This window comes from Cardiocondyla obscurior, linkage group LG24 (genome assembly GCF_019399895.1).
Source record: "Cardiocondyla obscurior isolate alpha-2009 linkage group LG24, Cobs3.1, whole genome shotgun sequence".
Lineage (NCBI taxonomy): Eukaryota > Metazoa > Arthropoda > Insecta > Hymenoptera > Formicidae > Cardiocondyla > Cardiocondyla obscurior.
In genome coordinates, this window is record NC_091887.1 from 902,509 (window position 1) to 921,819 (window position 19,311).

A 19,311-nucleotide genomic window follows, 5' to 3' on the forward strand; every position below is an offset into this window, starting at 1 on the left:
CGTGAATTTTTCAAATAGTCGTAGTATATGCAAAGAGAATCGATGTTTCTTTGAACAGGTGCAATTTCTGATAAAAAAAAAATTTCTACCGCGTTCTACCGCGTTTCGTGATCTCGCTCTAGTATCTCTCACGTCAAAATTACAAATAGCGTCAAAGCAATTGATTTCCGGGAATTTATCTTGGAAACGAGAGTGCCATCTGTCTCGCTTTTCATCCGACCGGCAAAGCAGGCGTTGCATTTGTACTCGCGCGAGTCATCAATTTCAACATTACATCGCGTTGCGTTTCGCTAGTAAGGAACAGCGTCATGATCGTGGGCGCAATTTGCCCCAGGGCGTAATCAATGCAATGCAGCGAGGGTGGCTTGGAAATTCCACGATCGGCAGAGCGAATGTGGGTTGTTGGGATAGAGAGAGGTGCATTCGTTCGCCTGTAAAGATTACCTCGTCGTTCGATTGTTTCCTGTGTCATTTGAGCAGGAGTTTCGTATGCCTCCAAAAAGAACAGAAACCCAAAGCAATACCAATTTAACGTCGTATAAACCAAAAATGACGTTACTTTATTATAATTCGGTCAGTACGACGTTAGATTAATATTACTTTGACTTCGGGTTCTCCTTTGACGATCCATTCGCTTCCACTTTCGGTCGTTCGATTTTCCAGTCTCGCAAACTACTTTTAATGCCCCGAAAACCACACGAAAATAGTTTCGACGGAAATGACTTTTTTTTTTTCTTTTTTTTTCATCCATCGATTTCGGGATCTATCGTCCGGTTGTCATTTCCTGACGATCGTGATAATACGCTCGTAATTTCTCACTTGGCGCAGCGAAAGCGCGGCAAATAAATTGTATCGATTCGATCAACTGTGCGTTTCCGCGGGCGAAATGAATCGCAACGCGTAACAATGACGGGACCGAGGGTTTTGCTATCGAGGCGACGTGAGCTAACAATGCGATGCGCTGCTTTGTAATATGGTTAACGAGTGATGTCATTTCCGTCGCAAAACGCAGGAACAGAACATTGACGAGCACTTCCGCTATACGCACGAGCCGCAATTTCGATTGCATTAACAAGCAACTTTTTGTCCACGGGGGGATGTTTTCATGTTTCATAATCGTATGACGGTCTAAAAGCGACGTAAAAACTTCGCGAGATATTTCTTTTTTTTTTTTTTTAAACCAAGCTACGAATTGATTTCTGAAACCTTAGAAAATGCAAACTGCAGGCTTCTATTTTATAGGCCTATTTAATGAAGAAGTCGCAAGCGCATTTTATTAAAAAAAAAATTTTTAATATTAATACTTACCGTGCCGACGTATATCTTCCTTTTGTTAAGAGAATCCCTTCAGGTCGAAAAGTAACACGGGATAATCATTAACACGTGCGATTATTAATCGCAGAAAGTAATCCAGTTTGTTTCATCGAATGCACGGCCAGTCAGCCGGAAATGTCACTTTTCAGCGCACGTGCAGGCAATAAACCGTGAAAAGCTTCGTCAGAATTGACCACGTCCCTTTGATGACATTTTTCAAATAAATTACTCCCAACATTTCTCCGTTTGCACTATCGAAAAGGGATGGAACGGCCTGCATGTGCACGTGCGTGTGACTCATCAAATATTCGATATATTGCTCTAGTGCCAATAAAAACAGTTGAACCTATACTATTTCCCTTTTTTTGTTGCCAGTTTAAATAAAAATATATATATATTCAAACCAATTTTATACCGTAATAATCTACATTTGCTGGCATTACAATCGTAATTGTTTAGATAGTTTCTTCAAAGATGACTCGAATTTTCGTAGAATTTTAAACAGATTTTTACAAAAAAAAAAAAAAATAGATTGTCAAATATTTCATTGACCGATCAATTCGACCGCAGTAAAAATATTCGCAATAAATTTTACTCTTTATTTATTTGCGAATTTAAATAAAAATACATTTGTAAATGTATAACAACCTGCCAATCACGCGTATGCATATGAGGGGGAAAATGCAGGAAAAAGTCGATTCCGATTTTTATGGATTTGTACATGAATCAAACTGGGTTTTACATCATGTTAATTCCCCGGTAGACTTATTACGCTTCATTATTATGATTTCTTTTTCACGTCTCGGGAGATTATAATGGCGTCGTTTGAGCGCACAGCCGGTTTAATTACTTTTCCGAATCGCGAGAGAAAACGCGGTCCTCCACTGTGCGCGCCGAGTGAAAAATGCCAGAATACGATTGTGAACTTCTTTCTTGCGTAATGAGATTTTTCAATTTCTTTTTACCTCACCGACAAACGTTCTTCTTTACCCGTTTTTTTTTTTTTTCTCCCTCGATATTGGAAAGAAATCAAACTGTACGACAGTTATGTAATCGGACGTACCTAATCATAAAATTAATCGATATTTCGTTTCCTAATTAAATTATTTATAGATCAAATTCTTTAAAAAGAGAAGACGTAATTTGCAGGAAAAAAGACATAATTGTGTTTCCCAGAACACGTGCACCGTAAAACACAATGATCATATTACCTATTTTTAAATCAAAAATTTAATCAAGAAGTAGTTAAGTCACGTGATCTCTGAGCGAGATATCTTTTATCAAGGATCGCCTAGCGGGGCTTCGCCAGAAAGATGGATTGTATTAGGATGATCTTCCTTTTCTTCCCCGCTGATCTTTACTCTACTTTCACCTCCGGCTCTTCCATCTCACTCCACTCCAGTTGTTGTTGCTCGTAACCCTTTTAGGCTGCTTAGCGTGAGATTATCGATGTTCCGACGGCCTTTTAATTGACTTGCTAAAAAGTATAAAATTTAAAAAATAAAAAGAAATTGATTATTTAATGCGTTACGTAGTTTAATTTAAAAGTATTCGCTGGAGGGACAAGAAAATCAAATAAACGGTATTAATAAAATTATTATAAGTATTAAGCGGTATTATTTGAAATAAAGTATTGATGTACGTCGAGCCGACTTGTATGCCCGTTTAAAACACCCCCATCCCCGAGACAAAACTTGAACCGGGCTTGGGAAAACTTTCCATACGTTTCTTGACAACCGCAGACTCTTAACTAACTGCTAATTTCAAACCAAGTCGAAGACAAGCACGACCATTCTCGTATTTAGGGTACTTCTGTCGAGAGAGATCTGGCGTTCGTTGACAGGTGCACAGCTCAGACTTCCTAAATTTACTCGAGCACTTAGCACTCGTTATTCTTGCAAACGATTTTTTTTTTCTTTTCCTTTTCTCCATTGTTACATGTCACTTCATTGTAAATATTTCGAAACCCTTCTCGTTCTTAATAAGAAAATGTTCTTTTTAACTTTATTTAGTGATTTATTTTAGCTTAGTTTCGTCACTATTTTTATTTTTTAAGGGCGTTAGATTTGCACTTTATTTAGTAATTTATTTTAGCTTAGTTTCGTCTCTATTTTTATTTTTTAAGGGCGTTAGATTTGCAGAAGCTACTAAACTTAGATTTTGCCTTTTCGATTGGTGTACAAAAATTATTTAATGTCGAAAAAGTGGTTCGTTATTCATTGTACTGTTACTTGATTCTTCTCAATTCTTAAATTTCGTATACAAAAATTAATTGATCGCGTTACGAACTGAATTTTCTAGTGCAATTCGTTGTCAACGCTGGCGAACAGATTAGTAAGTAAATTGTAGCTCGACGAAACCGCCATATTTACAATCGCCAAGTTCCATTAGCGCGAATCGTCCATCGATGTAAAGTTAATCGCGTATGTTTAGGATGCAAATGAAAAATTGGAATAGAAACGACTGTAATGCCTGTGTGTGTTTTGCGTGATTGCGATTTAACCGTGTTACTGTTTTTCGACAAATGCGTCAGACCGAAGTTGACCAACGACGCGATAGATCCCACTTTCGAAGTTAAAAGCGTATTACTGCAAAGTCCAATAACGTAATCCATTACTATTGTTATTTTAGCAATGTGGTCAGAATGATAGTTCGATCCGTTATTAAAAAAAAAAAGTGAACGAATCGATTATTCCGCATATAAATAATTGCCACCGAAACAGTTACCTGATAGCAAAATTGTGTTTCTTTCGAAGAAATAAAGTTAATACGCGAAGCAAAGAGCAAGGAATGAATTTCGAGCTATCGAAAGCGCGTACTTAAACCTTTATAAGACTTTTACGACCGCTAAGTCGAATATAGGTAACCTGGGGAGTAGTGAAAATCCATGTCAGTTGGGTCAGAGTGTCATAAAGTTCGCAGATCATGGTAGTCTCTTTTTACAACGAGCTATGTGCAATTCAAGCTTGATTCATATAAATCAAAACACACTAAAATTAAGATTCGGTATTTAAAAATGTATTTTTTATCACCCATTTATTTAAATACGTCGCTCTGAAAAATCGCTATTACAGCACATTTACAAATTGTTTTGCAAACGCTGTCACTTGAAGCTGTAAGTTGAAAAACACGAAAGATTATCTTCCCCTCAATTAATATTGATATATGATTAAAAGATTTTAATTCAATTACTCACGCATAAAAAGATATAATAATATTTATATTGCATGAAACGGGTATTAAAATATTTTGCTGCAAAATTAATATATTTTTTTTATTACTAGATTACATTAATTCATTCGTAATGTAGTAAAATATAACAAATATAATGCTAAATAAGAACATTTTTTAAGTATTTTATAAGTAACCCGGCAAATGTAGAGCCATTTTGACCCATATTAAAGTTTATTTCTAGCATCGTGCAAAAGATAATTTTAAATTTTAATTACCGTAAACGTATGTATTTACATAATTTATACTATTAAACATTTTTTACATTTTTTACATTTCACACTGTACTCATTATTGATTTCTATATCATTTGTAATGTTTAAATAATAAATAACATATAAAACTATCGGATAAAAATGGCCCAGCATTTGCCGAGCGAGAATTAAGAAATAACATTAAATTTTTTTCAACTATAATCAAATTAATTTTAATATAAAATATATTTTATTGTAATGAAATGTTACTTTACAATTTAAAATAATCATAACGTTTAATCATAAGTTCATAACATTTTGTAAAAATTAATAGTATATTTGCTTATAAAGCCCTAGTTTAAAATTATTAATATAAAATCATAATCCTCTTACAAAAAAAAAAAAAATTATATTTTAATTACTTTTATGAATTATTTTTTATTAACAAATGCTGTTTAATAATGATAAAAGTAGTAAATTTATCTTTCTCTTATCATGTCAAAATTTTTACCTATTTGATCAAATAATATAATGATACGTATAATATATATTTTATATATATATTATACATTTCGTAAAGTAACATTATGGTAGATAATTAATCAATATTCAACATCAATTAGAAATACTAATAAGATAATCCTGCATTATATGTTCTTTTTCTATTATTCAATTATATTTCCGCAACTAATTATCAAAATTAAAACAGCATTTGTATAATTTATTATTATATGACTATCTTATATTAATATGTACGTCATTAACTATAAATACAATATTATTGAAGTTTGAACTTTCATAATAAACCTGTTATTAAAATGATTTGAAATTCATTAAGTTTATAGTAAATTTGATGCGCAATCCGTAGATAAGTTCTCTATGATTTTTGCAAAAGATTTAACTCTCAGTTTGCCAATTTTATTATTCGGTGTATTCTGATCAGACGTAGGTGTCACTTTAGCTGCTTCTTTATCAGTAGTTTTGAGATTGTTATCGCGATTATTATCGTCATCATCATCATCCACAGTAATTACTTCAGGAATATTATTTGTTTTATTACTGCTCGTCGTTAATGCGATCTTATTTATGTCTTTCTCAATTTTTATCGAATGATTATTCTTGTTTGCCGTTTGTTCTAAATTTGGAATATACATGCAATATGTATGAATTTGTCTCAAATGCGTCTTATACCTCATCTCGTTGGTAAAGTTACATGGACACAATAGACATTGTATTACAGGCTTATTTTGACTTAAGAAAGCCCACGAGGAAGTCAGTTCATTCTGTACATCACGTTGATAAATGGAACTCGCGTGGACGTATTTGAGATGAGCGTGAAAGTACAGCAAAGACGGATATTCTAGTGGACATAACGGACACTTAAAGTAACTATTTATCGATTCAGGCTCGTTATTCGTAATATTAATGCTCTTGTAACTTTGCGGCTGATTAAATACCGCTGAGAATTCACTCAATGATGAAATTGTAATAGGCTTAGGTTTGATGTTTTTCAGTGATTTTTCAGGTGCATTATTTTTTTGTAAATAATTAGCGGGTCCAGGTAAAATAACTGGAGTGTTGTCTTTAGATTGAACATTTGACGTGATAGTTTTAGGCGTAGTTGGTTCGGCAGATGAAAGAATTGAAGTATTCACCTTCGATGTCACGTCTGATGCAGCAGAAACTATCGGAATATCTTCAGATTTTTTAGTTTCCGTCGAATTACCGCCAGGTATTGATAATGTTAATGTTGTTATTAATTCCGATAGTAATGACGAAAATGATATTGGTTCTGATCCCGATAATGTTAATGATGCTTTACCATTTTCAACGACTTGTTTCGTAACATTATTAGTGGTGGTAGTCTTTGAATCATTTCGGTTAGTTATCATGAGCTCCATATCCTCCATGTGAGCATAAACGATGTGCGTTTGAATACTATTAGTAGTAAGAAATTTCATATTACAGAACACGCAACTGTAGTTATTTGATTCGAATGAGTCATTCTCAGGCTCATGTGGACCGTTTGTCGTCTTATTTGTCGAAGGTGTTGTTTGATTACTATCTTTCTTCCAATTATCTACAGTATTGGAGTTATCTGGATGAAAATGTCTCTCGTGGCATTTCAATGAAATAACAGTTTTAAATATTTCGCGACAAATGTAACACGTATATTTGTTACTTGCAGGTCGATTCGTATGAACTATATGCTCATGATAATTAAGTAAACTAAGTGTTTTACATCGTTTGCCACACTTGTTACATTTGAAATCGCCGTCGTTGGAATAAAAATCTTTGTGGTTTATCAACTCATTCTCGTCTTTACATTTCAATTGACAAATTTCGCAAGTGTACTGATTAGATGGTTGTTCTTCTTGTATTTGTTGGCTCGTTAAATATTTTCTAGTCTCCTTGATGACAGATGTATGACCAGAATCATTTTTTTCAATCTCTTTTGCAGTCTTAGCTGAATTTGCTTCATTCGAATGAACGTGCATATTATGCGAGTGAAAATGCATCTCGTGGTTAAATCCCTCGTTGCATATTTTGCAGATATAACTATATAATTTGCGTTTATCTTCTGAATAATGCTCGAGTTTGTTATGATGATGAAACATGTACAATCCTTGAAAATTTTTCATGCAAAGCGTACAGGTGAACGTATGGTTATTATAATAGTACATTCGATGTTCTACGAAACGATCATGAGTCTCGAATACTAAATTGCAAATCTTACATATCGTTGTATGAACAACTGATGAAGGGTCGGGTGTCTCTTGATTCACGCTTAAAGTGCGTGTGAACGTGTTAAGTAATTGCTCTCTGTGCAAATGTAATATATGAGGCCGAAGATCGTACTTTTTCGTAAAACCTTGATTGCAAAATATGCAATGAATGCTATAAGTCTTCGAAAACTGTGGCACGTGTGCTGCAGTAATATGTGTTTGTAGAAAACGTTTCGAACTGAATCCAGTGCCACATATTGGACAGACGTCGCTAGTAAAACCAAAAGCGCGTATATGTATCGTCAAATTTTTAGGAGTGTGAAATTGCTTTCCACATACGTTGCAGGGATAGACTTTTACTGCAGGGTTATCTGATTGCTTATTCGTAATAACCGTAGTATTTTCATTACGAATTGTAGAGCCACTGTTTTTCGAAAGATTTTTAGAATTTTGTGGCTTATTGATACTGTTAGATCGCTCTCTTACTGTATCACCACTAGCAACAAGGCAGGTCCGATTAATATCTGATTCTTTTTCACCTGAAAACGATTTATGTATATTTAATTCTTCTTTTACGCAATCGCTATTTATTAAAGACTTACCCGAATCTGGATTAATCCCTTCGTTACGTGTAACTGTACTTTCGTTGACGACCTCTTCGTGTTCTACTTTAAAATTAATCATTAAAGATTCACTCGCTTCTGTCTGTTTCAATGACTCTGTAGAATTTTCCTGATTCCTTTCCATTTCTTTTTGTATTACGTGATAACGTCGATGTTCCTCTAAAAGTAATTGAGATGAAAACGTTTGGTTGCAAGAAAGACATCTGTAAAGTGTTCTGGCCGAGCTGCATTTTAATTCAATGTCTGTTGGATATTCAGAGTTCTGTTTCTTAATGTATTTTAGACAGTGAATAGTTAAATGTTGCTTTAACGCTTCATAATTAGGCATTAATTTGTAACAAACGCAACATTTATTTTGTTCAACCAGATGTTCGGTTAAGAAATGTTGTAGTAAATTTTGCTTTAACGTATACCGTGCATTGCATATGCTCGACATGTATGCTATATGTACAGATTTAATGTGCACGCGTCTATCCTCTCTTGAGGAAAAACTCGCATCACAAATTTTACAAAAAATGTTTTTGTGTTCCTCGGTATTCAATGTTGATTCTGTTTTCGTATTTTCAATTGGTACTGTTAAACGTTCTAGATAAATTTCAAAATCCTTGAGTTTTACTGCGTTACATTCTTCATTTTCCGGAAGCGAGGTAGAGTTAATTTGAGCGATAACGGAAGTATTTTTCGCGGCGTCGATTGTGGAATTCTGATACGAATTTTCTGATTTCTCATCGCATCTTACTAAAGGAATTGTACACTTCTTGCACTTGAAGCGAGATTTCATAATTTCCCAGTCTACTTTAGGATTTACGCAGATTACATCGACATTCTTTTCGCTGGATTTAGTATTAACGACGAAATTTTTACTTTTGTTCCTTCTTCTTCTAAAATGTGAAGTTATGTCTATGGAAAAAACTGTATTTGAAGAACGTAAACTATACGGTATCTCATGATTACATGAAACATTGTCATGTGTCCGATTTTCTTTATCTGCGACGTTCGTATCGGAAAGATTATCTAGAAAAGACTGCATCATTTCAAAATCTGCATGTAATCGTACAAATGGCTTTTTAGATGAAGACGACTCATCTTTCACATCTGTTTGTTCCGGAATAGAATGTGTCATTTGTTTCGGTAAGTTATCTAATTTTATAGGTGAAGACTCAATTTGATCAGTGTGTTGTTCTATCATTCTTAGACTTGAATTTTTTTCTATCTGTTTATTTGTATTATTATTCGTAGGACTATTCAATTTACTTAGATCGACATTAATATCGCACTTTTTGTACAATTCAATATATTCCGTTAATGTTGTCTGCCGTAATTTTTTAATCGGATGCATTTCATTATTGAGTGATTTTTTGTGATTTAATTTTTCAGTGTCCATTACATTATCGTCCGAAGATTTATTAATGCTATTTTTAAAAAAACCACTTATCTTCTTTGATTGAAGATTATGTTCCCCGAGATTACTTGAACGTGACTCTTTATCTATATTAATTTTCGAAGCAATATTTTTAGGAGATTTATCTACTTTTTCTGATTTTAAAGTCTGATGTTTAGTTGTGGTATTCAAACATATTAAATCATAGTGTGCATGATACAAGTGAGACTGTAACTTACATTTAGTATTTGAACTATACATACAAAAATTGCATTTGTATCTAAATTTTGTTAGGCGTTTGATGTGTACACGACTCAAATGAGAACTTAAAGTGGAATATGTCCTAAATCGTTTCTTACAAAATGTACAAACTGTCTTGGATAGCCGTAGACTATGAATTTGGTAACATCTAAAAGAAGAAAATATTCTAAAGCATATCTTACATTCCACATATTTATGTTTTTTTATAATTTTGAACTGGTTTTGTTCTGCACATTCTGATATAGTATTTCGTCGCTTTCTTTTTCTACTTTTTCTAACTTCTTCCATTACAGTGCGTAATGTATTATCAGTTTTTATAGGACAGACTTCATTGTGACATTTTTGTTCTTCACGTTTTGCTAAAGTATTGTGTATTCCTTTTTCTAATTTCGCGCTTTTACTCTCTACGTTAACAATCATCTTGTTTATACGATTTATATATAATTCTGAATCGTCACTTAAATTCCGATTATTGGTATTAATTTTAGTTAATGATAATTTGTCGGAACAGTGATAATTATGATTAATTAAACTACGGCAATTACTATTAATTGCACAGTCTTCGCTTGTAGCTGATGTTGTATTGATAAGCTCTTCCTTAATCTTCTGCTCACTTTGAATATCTATAGTAATCTGAAAAATATTTTTAAGTAAAAAAAGAATTAAACAAAATCTAGTTTTACTTTTTTCAAACTATTAATATGTAATTTACGAATTAAAAAACAAGACAGTGTTTTCCTATACTGCACTAGACTTCTAATTCAATCTAACTTTCTAAATACAAAAGATAATCCTACTACTTCTCATGTACTTTAACTTTAAGGTGAATAAGAGTGAAGGACCCAATTTTTTACCATAAAATGTTATTGCTTGAAACTAAAAATATTTTATAGTATACATAACGTAAATTATAGACTGCCAGTAAGTTACAGATAGTAACTTAGCTACTAAAATAAAAAACTAATTCATGCGTTTTAGTTCATCCTGTTTAATTAATTTAGATTTAGATTAGATCTGGTTAATTTATTTTTAAGTTAATTTCAGTATAAGATTAAATTAGGTTACTTTTAGAATTATGTGCGAATAGCTCAAAACATAAATGTATGATTTTTATTTTCGTAAAGTTAATTTCGTAATATATCTAATGAACCTTAGAAATCAACTCATGAAAATACAAACGGGTTTAAAACTAGGCAACCGTAGTTACGAGAAACATATATAGAGGCTACTAGTTGAAAGGGAACGCTGCAATGATAAAAGAGAAATCTACACTCTTAAGTTACCTTACGCTTTCTACTGATACCAACTGACATGTATTACATTATATAAGAGAACAATAACCAATTTTAATATGAAAAAAATTAACATAATAACAATGAAAAATATATTAAGTGAGTAAATAATTTAATCAATAAATTTATACAATAATCACACTAGCAGAAATTAATAATATCTAACACACTGTTGTTGCACTACTTTATAGGTTATAAAATTCAATTATCAGTATTAAATACTTTGATCAATATTAAATACTTGATTGATATATTTATTAAAATTATAACATTGTTAAAATTTTTTTAAATAACTCGTACAATTTACCTCACTATTATACACGTGTGTCAGATATATGGTTATGCTTCACAATATATTACAGATTCTAAAACTGAGTCATCAAAGTTCTTTTAACATATAGAAAAATAACTAGTTTAAATAGATATCCAAAAAACAGAAGATTATACATAACCTGGTTGTTTCAACTTCCTGACAAATTCACTTGTCAGATAAACATATGTCTAGATTTGTATTTGCTTAAAAAGAAAATTACAGATAGATATATGATTACCCGATTGATAAATTTACCAGAAAGCTGAAACCATCCGTTTTATGTAGTTAAATTGTATAATTACAAAAGGTACTCACTAATGAATTTGTATGTAAAATAGCATTAACACCTCTTTCATATGGTTGGACTCTGGCCATACCAAAATATTTCAACAATATTTATCTTTTCTGTAACATATTAAATCATGAACTTTATATTATTTTTATATCATTTTAGAACAAAATTTTCATACACTTACACAACAAAATAATTAAATTCTGAATGAGTTATTTATGTACGTATTATATTGGCATTACATAGACTTTGAAAGTAATTAATAATTGCATTTAATATAACCAAGTATAGATCAGAATTAAAATCAATACATTTATATTATTTAAAATTAAAAGAACGATATAAATATATTAATACGTTAAAGGCTATACGATTCTTAAAATCTGTACTTGAATAAACGAGTTTTTCATTAAAATGAGCATGTGTGAGACGTGCAAATGTTATCAATAGTATAGTATAGAAAAAGTAGTAGTCACACTAGAATAACTATGATAGAGCCCCATACCTGAAAGTGAACGTATTGAACGCATTGAACAAAGGTGATTACGTTATTTAACACTTATGACGTTTTATCACCACTAATTACACATATTTCCGATTACGTGCGTCAGTCGTAACGTCACAATGTTTTATTTCTCTCGGAAAGCGAACTTCACCACTGCACACATCGCGAGCTTATTAGTCAGTAGTAGATCATTATCGGATATTACCCGCGTCAATCTAATTACCTTCGGCAAGACGCCAAGCTAGAACTGGCCAGAACTGTTACACAAAATGGTGGGAACTCGCTTGACACGGTTATCTTGGTCCCATGAACGTAGTACACTCGGTCGGTATATCGCACATTCGAGAGCAATCGACTGCACAGTCAGTATTCAATCAATTATACTTTTTTTCAAGTAACTTATTAAAATATACAAGAGTACTTTTGTACGTACTACAATATAATATGCGAGATAATAATTAGTACAATTAAACTAAATGAGAGCGTACTCGGATTATAACAAGGTTTATTATACTAAGGCCCAATTTAATCAAGATATCCAATAGATGAAGAGTTTCATGAGAAATAAGCTCTTCTATTGGGCATTTTTTTTTTTTTATTTAACTTTCAACTAAGTTTATCAGAACTCAGTCGAGCAAAGTTCAAGTATTTTATTTAAATAATGCTCAATATTCAACAGGAACAAAAGCAGAGACGTGGTACTTTAAAAAAATATAACAGTGCATTCGGTTTTCCATGTTACCCCTCCACACTGTAATTCTTCTTCCTCCCAGTCCGCAGATTCGATCTGCTTCTGCGCGACTAGTACAGATACGAATAATATACATACATGTGCCGTGCAGCGCAGTCACGCACAAGCGTATACTCACACAACTTTTTATCATTGTCTCCCTAGAAACTACGGTTTGGTTGTGGAAGGTTATATTCTTTATTGCTGAGCTTTGGTTAGTGTTTTATCATTCGGTCTGGTGGGGAATGCTGAAACTCGAGCGGCTTGACCGATTTTTTCGATGCGCTCTTATTTACTCGGTAGTAATAATTATTATATCGATTATAATTGCATTTTTCATATAATGGTATAAAACTATTTTATTAATTTCAATGAGTTCTACTTCCATCTAAAAAAAAAAAAAAAAAAAATACGACTGACACACTTTTTATATCGAAAACCATATACTGAATTTTTTAACAGCGATATCTAAGAAATAAAAAAAAAATAGGCGTAGTTTTCATTTATAAAACATTATTAATTAATTTTTTTATTGTATATAATATAATTAAAATTTTTTTATTAATGTTATAGTTAAATGATACAATTTCTAATGAAAATTATACGTATCAGCATGTATTAAAGTTTTATAAATGCATTCCGGTACAACGGCACGAAATTATTAAAGATAAGAGCATTAGTATCTATTCACCATTCGCATAAATTGTGGAACTAACAAGTATAGTTCTCCACGAGTAGTACGTACATACGTACAAGCTGAAAGCAGTGTAGAACACTTTCCAAATATTCTCTGAAATAATATAATTCAGGCAGCGACAGATATCGAGGATAGGAACTAATAGAAACTATATAGACAATTAATTGGAACGTAGAAATCATTAAAATTAATCAAGGAGCAAAAGAATAATTTTAATAATTTTATGGGAAATTTGTAAAATATACAAACACACTGTTACGTGAAAGTGCTTTATTCCTTTCAAAGATCGTTCATCGCAGACAATGGCGTCAGGAATGCCACTCTCATTTATCGCGTAATATGTGTGCACGCATGCACGAACTCGCGTGCGCGCTACCGCACGCGCACGCGCGTGTGCACGCATATGCGTATATATATTTATATACACATATACATACCTGATGTCATTATATTTATATATAAATATACATACCCTCTAATAAGCGATCCTAATTATTGAGTAAAGTACCGTCTGATATTAAAAAATACGCATGTATATGTACATATACAATTACAACACACGCTAGGACGGCAGGAATCCTGGTCCAGCGAGACCTTAATGCTTTTTTTTTTTTTTTAGAACGAAGGTCATAATGTACAGTATATATATTTTACATACTTATCGTTTCAGCAATAACAATTTTATTGTACGTAGATTTGCAAAAATTAAATAAATTATGACAGTGGTACATCGCGTATTGGACGGAAGGGCCCAAAACACTGCGCAGAGGTGTAAGAGGAAATCATAGATTTAAATTCGGTCGAGGTGCAATTGTTTCTTTTCACATGCATACACGCGTATATACATTCAAACTCACACGCGTACATTCACGCATACGCACGCATACTCATTCGCTTGCCCTCTCACTCTTATTCATGCATATACTTCATCCGTTTTTTTTTCTCTTTATTTCTTTTTATCTTTATTAATTTTCATCGCCAAATTGTTTCGTTTTTTTTTTAAGTATTTTTTTTTTATATACTCTTTCCTTCAGTTTTTATTTCTTTCCGTCGTATTTCTCTGAAATTGCATTCTTGCCCTTTCTTTTTTTCTTTTCCCCTCGACACTTTCCATTCATTCGTTCACGTTTATTCTGCATTTCTTTCCGTCTTCTGCAAAAAGCGGTCTAGTTCGCGTAACGCAAATGTATAGAGTCCAATATTTCTATTGTGAAAATATTCATTTTAAAACGGGAAGCGAAGGAGGAGGAGAGAGCAGGTTATGACGATTGGGAGGTAGGAAACAGAGTCTCTCTCATAGCTTATAAAAACTATTCCTTTTATAAGCGTGCCCAGTAACACCAGACAAATAATATCACGTCTCTTCTTCTCCGTTTGATCTTCTTACGTTGATCCTTCCGTGATAATAATGACTTCCTATAATACTTAATTTTCTCTCTTGCACCGTTTTTCTCTTCGCTCATTTATATTACAATAATTAACATCGTCACATACAGACTTATACACTAACGATATGACTACGCTCCAAACCAGCAGAGCGTTCATTCGATGAAGAAGTGAGAACAACAAACTTTAAGTTCCTCTCGCATGCATTTTCTTTTTCTCTTGCTCACTCGCATGTACTTAACATTTTTCTTGTGTTTGGAGGGAAGGTGTCGACCACATGTGCTCACACACGCACGCATACACACGCGCGCGCACAGACACACCCAGGAATCATACACCTACGCGTTCTTTTTTTTTCTCTGATATGCCAATTTATTTATAAAACGTTATAAATTATTAATGAGCGTTTTTTTTTTTTTTTTTTTTTGTTTTCGTGGCATGTACAAATGGACTTAGAATAGCAAATGTTAACTTTGCTAGTTACGCATCGATATTTTTTTAATTTCCGATATTACCATTTCTGGAAATTAAAGTATATTTACTGTCAATTAAATTTCTAAATCATTGTTGTTGCAAGTAGCAGTAAAAATGCACGGATGTAGATTTTAGCGCTTTTCGACATGGTGTCATTTTTCTAATACGACTTATCTGCCGTTTTTAAGAAAAGAAAAATCGATATTTAAAAAATACCACTATTAGGTTGCCGTTCCTACGTGGGTTCAGAATCGTTTGCAATCCATTAAATATTTGTAGCTATTAGCAAATGGTACCGCATAAATTTTTTTTTATTTTTCTACACCGATCTCACACAAATTGTAATTCAAATCGCATCACAATTAAATTGCAGTTTAATCGCAATCATGCCGTAATTATAGCAAGGTTATATATTGAATTGTATTCTATAATTTTAAAGAATTAGAGACTTCCAAAAAAATTCACAGTTTAAATCCTAATTTTTTTTGTGGGAATTAAGTAAAAATTAGCAAAAATACATTCGTTTACGCCAACATTTACATACAAGTATATGTTTGCGTGAAAAGTAAATTACGAAATGTTAATTTCTGACTTATGTGAAATCGGTTTTACTTTTATCTTGCATGCTATTGAGAAACTTCCAGCTTAATTGATTTTGTATCAGCGATCGCTTAGAATCGGACTATCTCTAATAATTAATAATTAATTGGCAGCGAAGAATGCTTCAAAATTAATAAAACCGAATATTCTTTTCTTTATTTATTTCGTGGTGTTAATAGCGAAAGTAATAGCGACTGATATTAAATTAATAAACTGTAAAAAAAATTCAAAGTGACATTACTGTCTAATTGCGGAAGGAATAACTTTTCTTACGTCACATAGAAAACAATTAGGGGGGAAAAGAAAAAAAGAAAAAAAAAAAAAGAAACGGTACGAAATTTTGCACAACGTTATGGTAATCTCTCGCTCCATGCTTTCAGAACTTGCCTCTCACATTTATTCCTTTTCCCTCCCTCCTTCGTTTTTCCGCAAATCACAGTAATTTGATTTACGAGAATACTTTGGAGTATTATAACTACCTGTACCAGGTCTTTCGCATGCATTTTAAATTGTTCGAAGCGAGAAGAGAATTATTCGATTAATTAAAATGCACGTAGACTTAAACCGGGGACACACTGGAGGAGTTGCTCGAGCCACTGACCTCGATAATTAATTCTGAACCGAAGAACTAACTCCGATCTTCGTAAGCGAGACACCGTCGCGTAACAACGTGATAACAATGTTAAGTCATCAACGCACGTCGCGTTTTATCTCACGTCATGTCTCGTTCGTGACATAATAGCAATGTGTCCTCGGCTTTATTCACGCAAGACTACGTTTAGCTTGTTAGAACCTTCGAATCGCCTAATCAAATTTTCAAAGTTCTCGCGAGCACATTCGAATTACCCAGTATGTAATATACATCCTAATAATGGCTAATGAACAGTTGACCAATTAATTGGCTAACACAGGTGGAGTGCTTAATTTTTAACCCTTTATAAGATAATAATTTTTTTTTTTTTTTTTTAATAAATTACACTTTAATAAATTAGTTTGCAGCGATCTAAATTTTTATAGCTCGTAATAAATCTTAAAAATTATAATCTGCCCCGTCCCATGTATAAATTAATAATAAAATAAAAATTTGAATACGTAACTTTAATCTCTTGTATAACAAATAAGTTAATCGATATCTAAATCGCGTGTAGTATAAAACGATTTAAGATTCATAAAGGGTTAAAAATTTTAAACAGGTTCCGGCACAAATAAGGAATGTTACAGTACATAGCATTATATCAACATTTAATAAAGTATCTGAAACATTAACAAACGGACTATATAAAGACTACATGGCTTTCCTTAATACAGCTAGTGAATAAGGATCGTTTCATTCTAATATATGGATCTTGATCGATAAACCGATTCTCATCGCACTTATTCCCAAAAACTGTACATAATCACCCTCATCTCGTTTTCATGATTTAATGAACATAACTGTGACGTCGTAACAATACACCCGTGTATCAATTTATAACAAACGTAATTTCTTTTCTTTTCTTTCTCTTTTTTTTTTCTTTTTTTTTTACAGAAAAGAAATTATTATTTTTATTTTTTCTCGCTCAAGATTTTTCTTTAATTCTTTCTTTAATTCCCTTTCCCGACCTGTTTTTAACCAACTAAAAAAATGTCATATACATTTTCTCACAAGTAGTTCTTGGTGTTGGTATTATTAGATATGCTTGTCATGATATTCAATGAGCACGTGTCATTTCTTTCGACGCATGGCTTTTTGTAAAAGTTGATCTCTTTCAGTTCCTGCGAACTCTTTGCTTTTTCATCCTTTCATTTTGTAGACTTACGTAATCTATCATCAATAAAATCGCTAACGTGACGGCAATCCTAATTTGCGCGAATAGACATAATTTCATATCGTTAGCTTGTTTTTCAATTATTTTGTGCACTTTTATATAAAACGCGAAAGAATCACATTACATGTTTGAAATGACATAGAAGATTAAAAGAAAAAAAAAAAAAAAAAAGAAAAAGAACATAGAAAATATTTCCGTACAAATTGTCTATTGCTAAATTATGATAGTTTCGAGCGTGGCATAATAATACGAAGTATGAAGCTTTATCTGTTATGAACTGCGCGATTATTTTCGAAGAGTTAATTATTAATTATGAGGAGAGCTTTTTATTTTTTATTTTTTATTTATTTTTTTATTTTTTTACTTTATTTAGTAGCTACGGATGCATTGGATATTGCGATAAAATTTCATAGCGTTTAATAAATATTTCTTTTAGTGTAAGAAACGTACAACAAAAATAGCTTAGATCGTCGTATAAATAAGATCGATATTAATCGTTGCCCTGAGTGCCTTGGTACCCAGCTAACGGTAATTCATCCGTCAGTTCTCAATCTACTGCAAAAGATACGAGACGCGATAACAAATATAGCGAGCATAAGAACAAAATAAAAATTTATAATTAGAAATATTAAAAATGTAAACCGCCAGGCATTAATTTCTGTTAATAAAAAAAAAATTTGCAAATTAAAAGACTTATTCGAACTTCTTTGGTAGACTTTAAAAGACTCATCGAATTATTCAACAGTTTCTAAAATTAATTTTGCATTAGATTTCTTCTTATGTGTATATTCATTATCGAGTCTCGTTCACTGCAGCCATTTTACATCTCCTTTTTATTATAATTGCGCAGCTTCGCTGAAATCGGCAAATAATTATGCTGAATTTTTTTTCCTTTCCTCCTCTTTTATTTAATTGAACGCAGCAACTCGTTGCGTGATATAGAAATAGTGGCTTTACAAAACACTGCCGCAGGAAAACGTAGGACATCAGTCGTTTCCCGACGGCATCCGCGGGCTTGTTAGAAAAATTAGCAGTTCTTCTTTGTATTTTTTTTTTTTCTTTTTAATCATAATAATTATTTCATAGGATCATTGTGTGTATGTATGTGTGTCTATGTATTTGTGTATCTGTGTTATGTGTGACGCAAGCGAAAAATAGATTTTATGTGTTACATATGCTGTCTTTTCTCACTTCATGTCCAGCTCTTCTATAATTTTTTTTTCTTTTTTTTTTACATTCCTCCATATTTTTTTACTTCAATTTTTCTCGTTTTTCTTTCTCACAACGTCTCTCTAGTATCTTTGCTTCTTCTTTATTTTTCTTCCTTTTTCTTTCGTTTATTCATAGTTTTTATTTAATTCTGAATAAGGCGATGGACTTAACTTTTCTTAGCGCTTATAAACTTAATAAATCTCTTGTTTGTGAAAACGTGCCAGGTGGTTCTTAGCGTAACTCGGGGCAACTCGGCAGGATATTTGTGAGCT

General features: G+C 32.4%; 1 protein-coding gene across 2 annotated transcripts; it reads right to left on the reverse strand.

Annotated features, from left to right (window-relative positions):
- Positions 1 to 1,158: 1,158 nt before the first annotated feature.
- On the reverse strand, positions 1,159 to 12,257 carry LOC139111602 (zinc finger protein 91). Of its 2 annotated transcripts, XM_070671997.1 has the most exons (4): positions 12,133 to 12,257; positions 11,651 to 11,740; positions 8,068 to 10,363; positions 1,159 to 8,004 (listed from the first exon to the last, which is right to left on the reverse strand). In XM_070671997.1, the coding sequence occupies exons 2-4, from the start codon at positions 11,708 to 11,710 to the stop codon at positions 5,579 to 5,581; spliced, it is 4,782 nt and encodes a 1,593-aa protein (XP_070528098.1). In that variant the 5' UTR covers positions 11,711 to 11,740; positions 12,133 to 12,257; the 3' UTR covers positions 1,159 to 5,578. The 2 variants fall into 2 exon arrangements, with proteins under 2 accessions (XP_070528098.1, XP_070528097.1); XM_070671996.1 differs by having other exon boundaries at positions 1,159 to 10,363.
- Positions 12,258 to 19,311: the final 7,054 nt, after the last annotated feature.

Excerpts from the sequence above, each read along its gene's own strand:
- LOC139111602 (XM_070671996.1), bottom strand. The coding sequence starts at position 11,710 with ATGGCCAGAGTCCAACCATATGAAAGAGGTGTTAATGCTATTTTACAT. Across the intron at positions 10,364-11,650 it reads TTTTACATACAAATTCATTA|ATTACTATAGATATTCAAAG; the intron begins GTGAGTACCTTT and ends AATATTTTTCAG.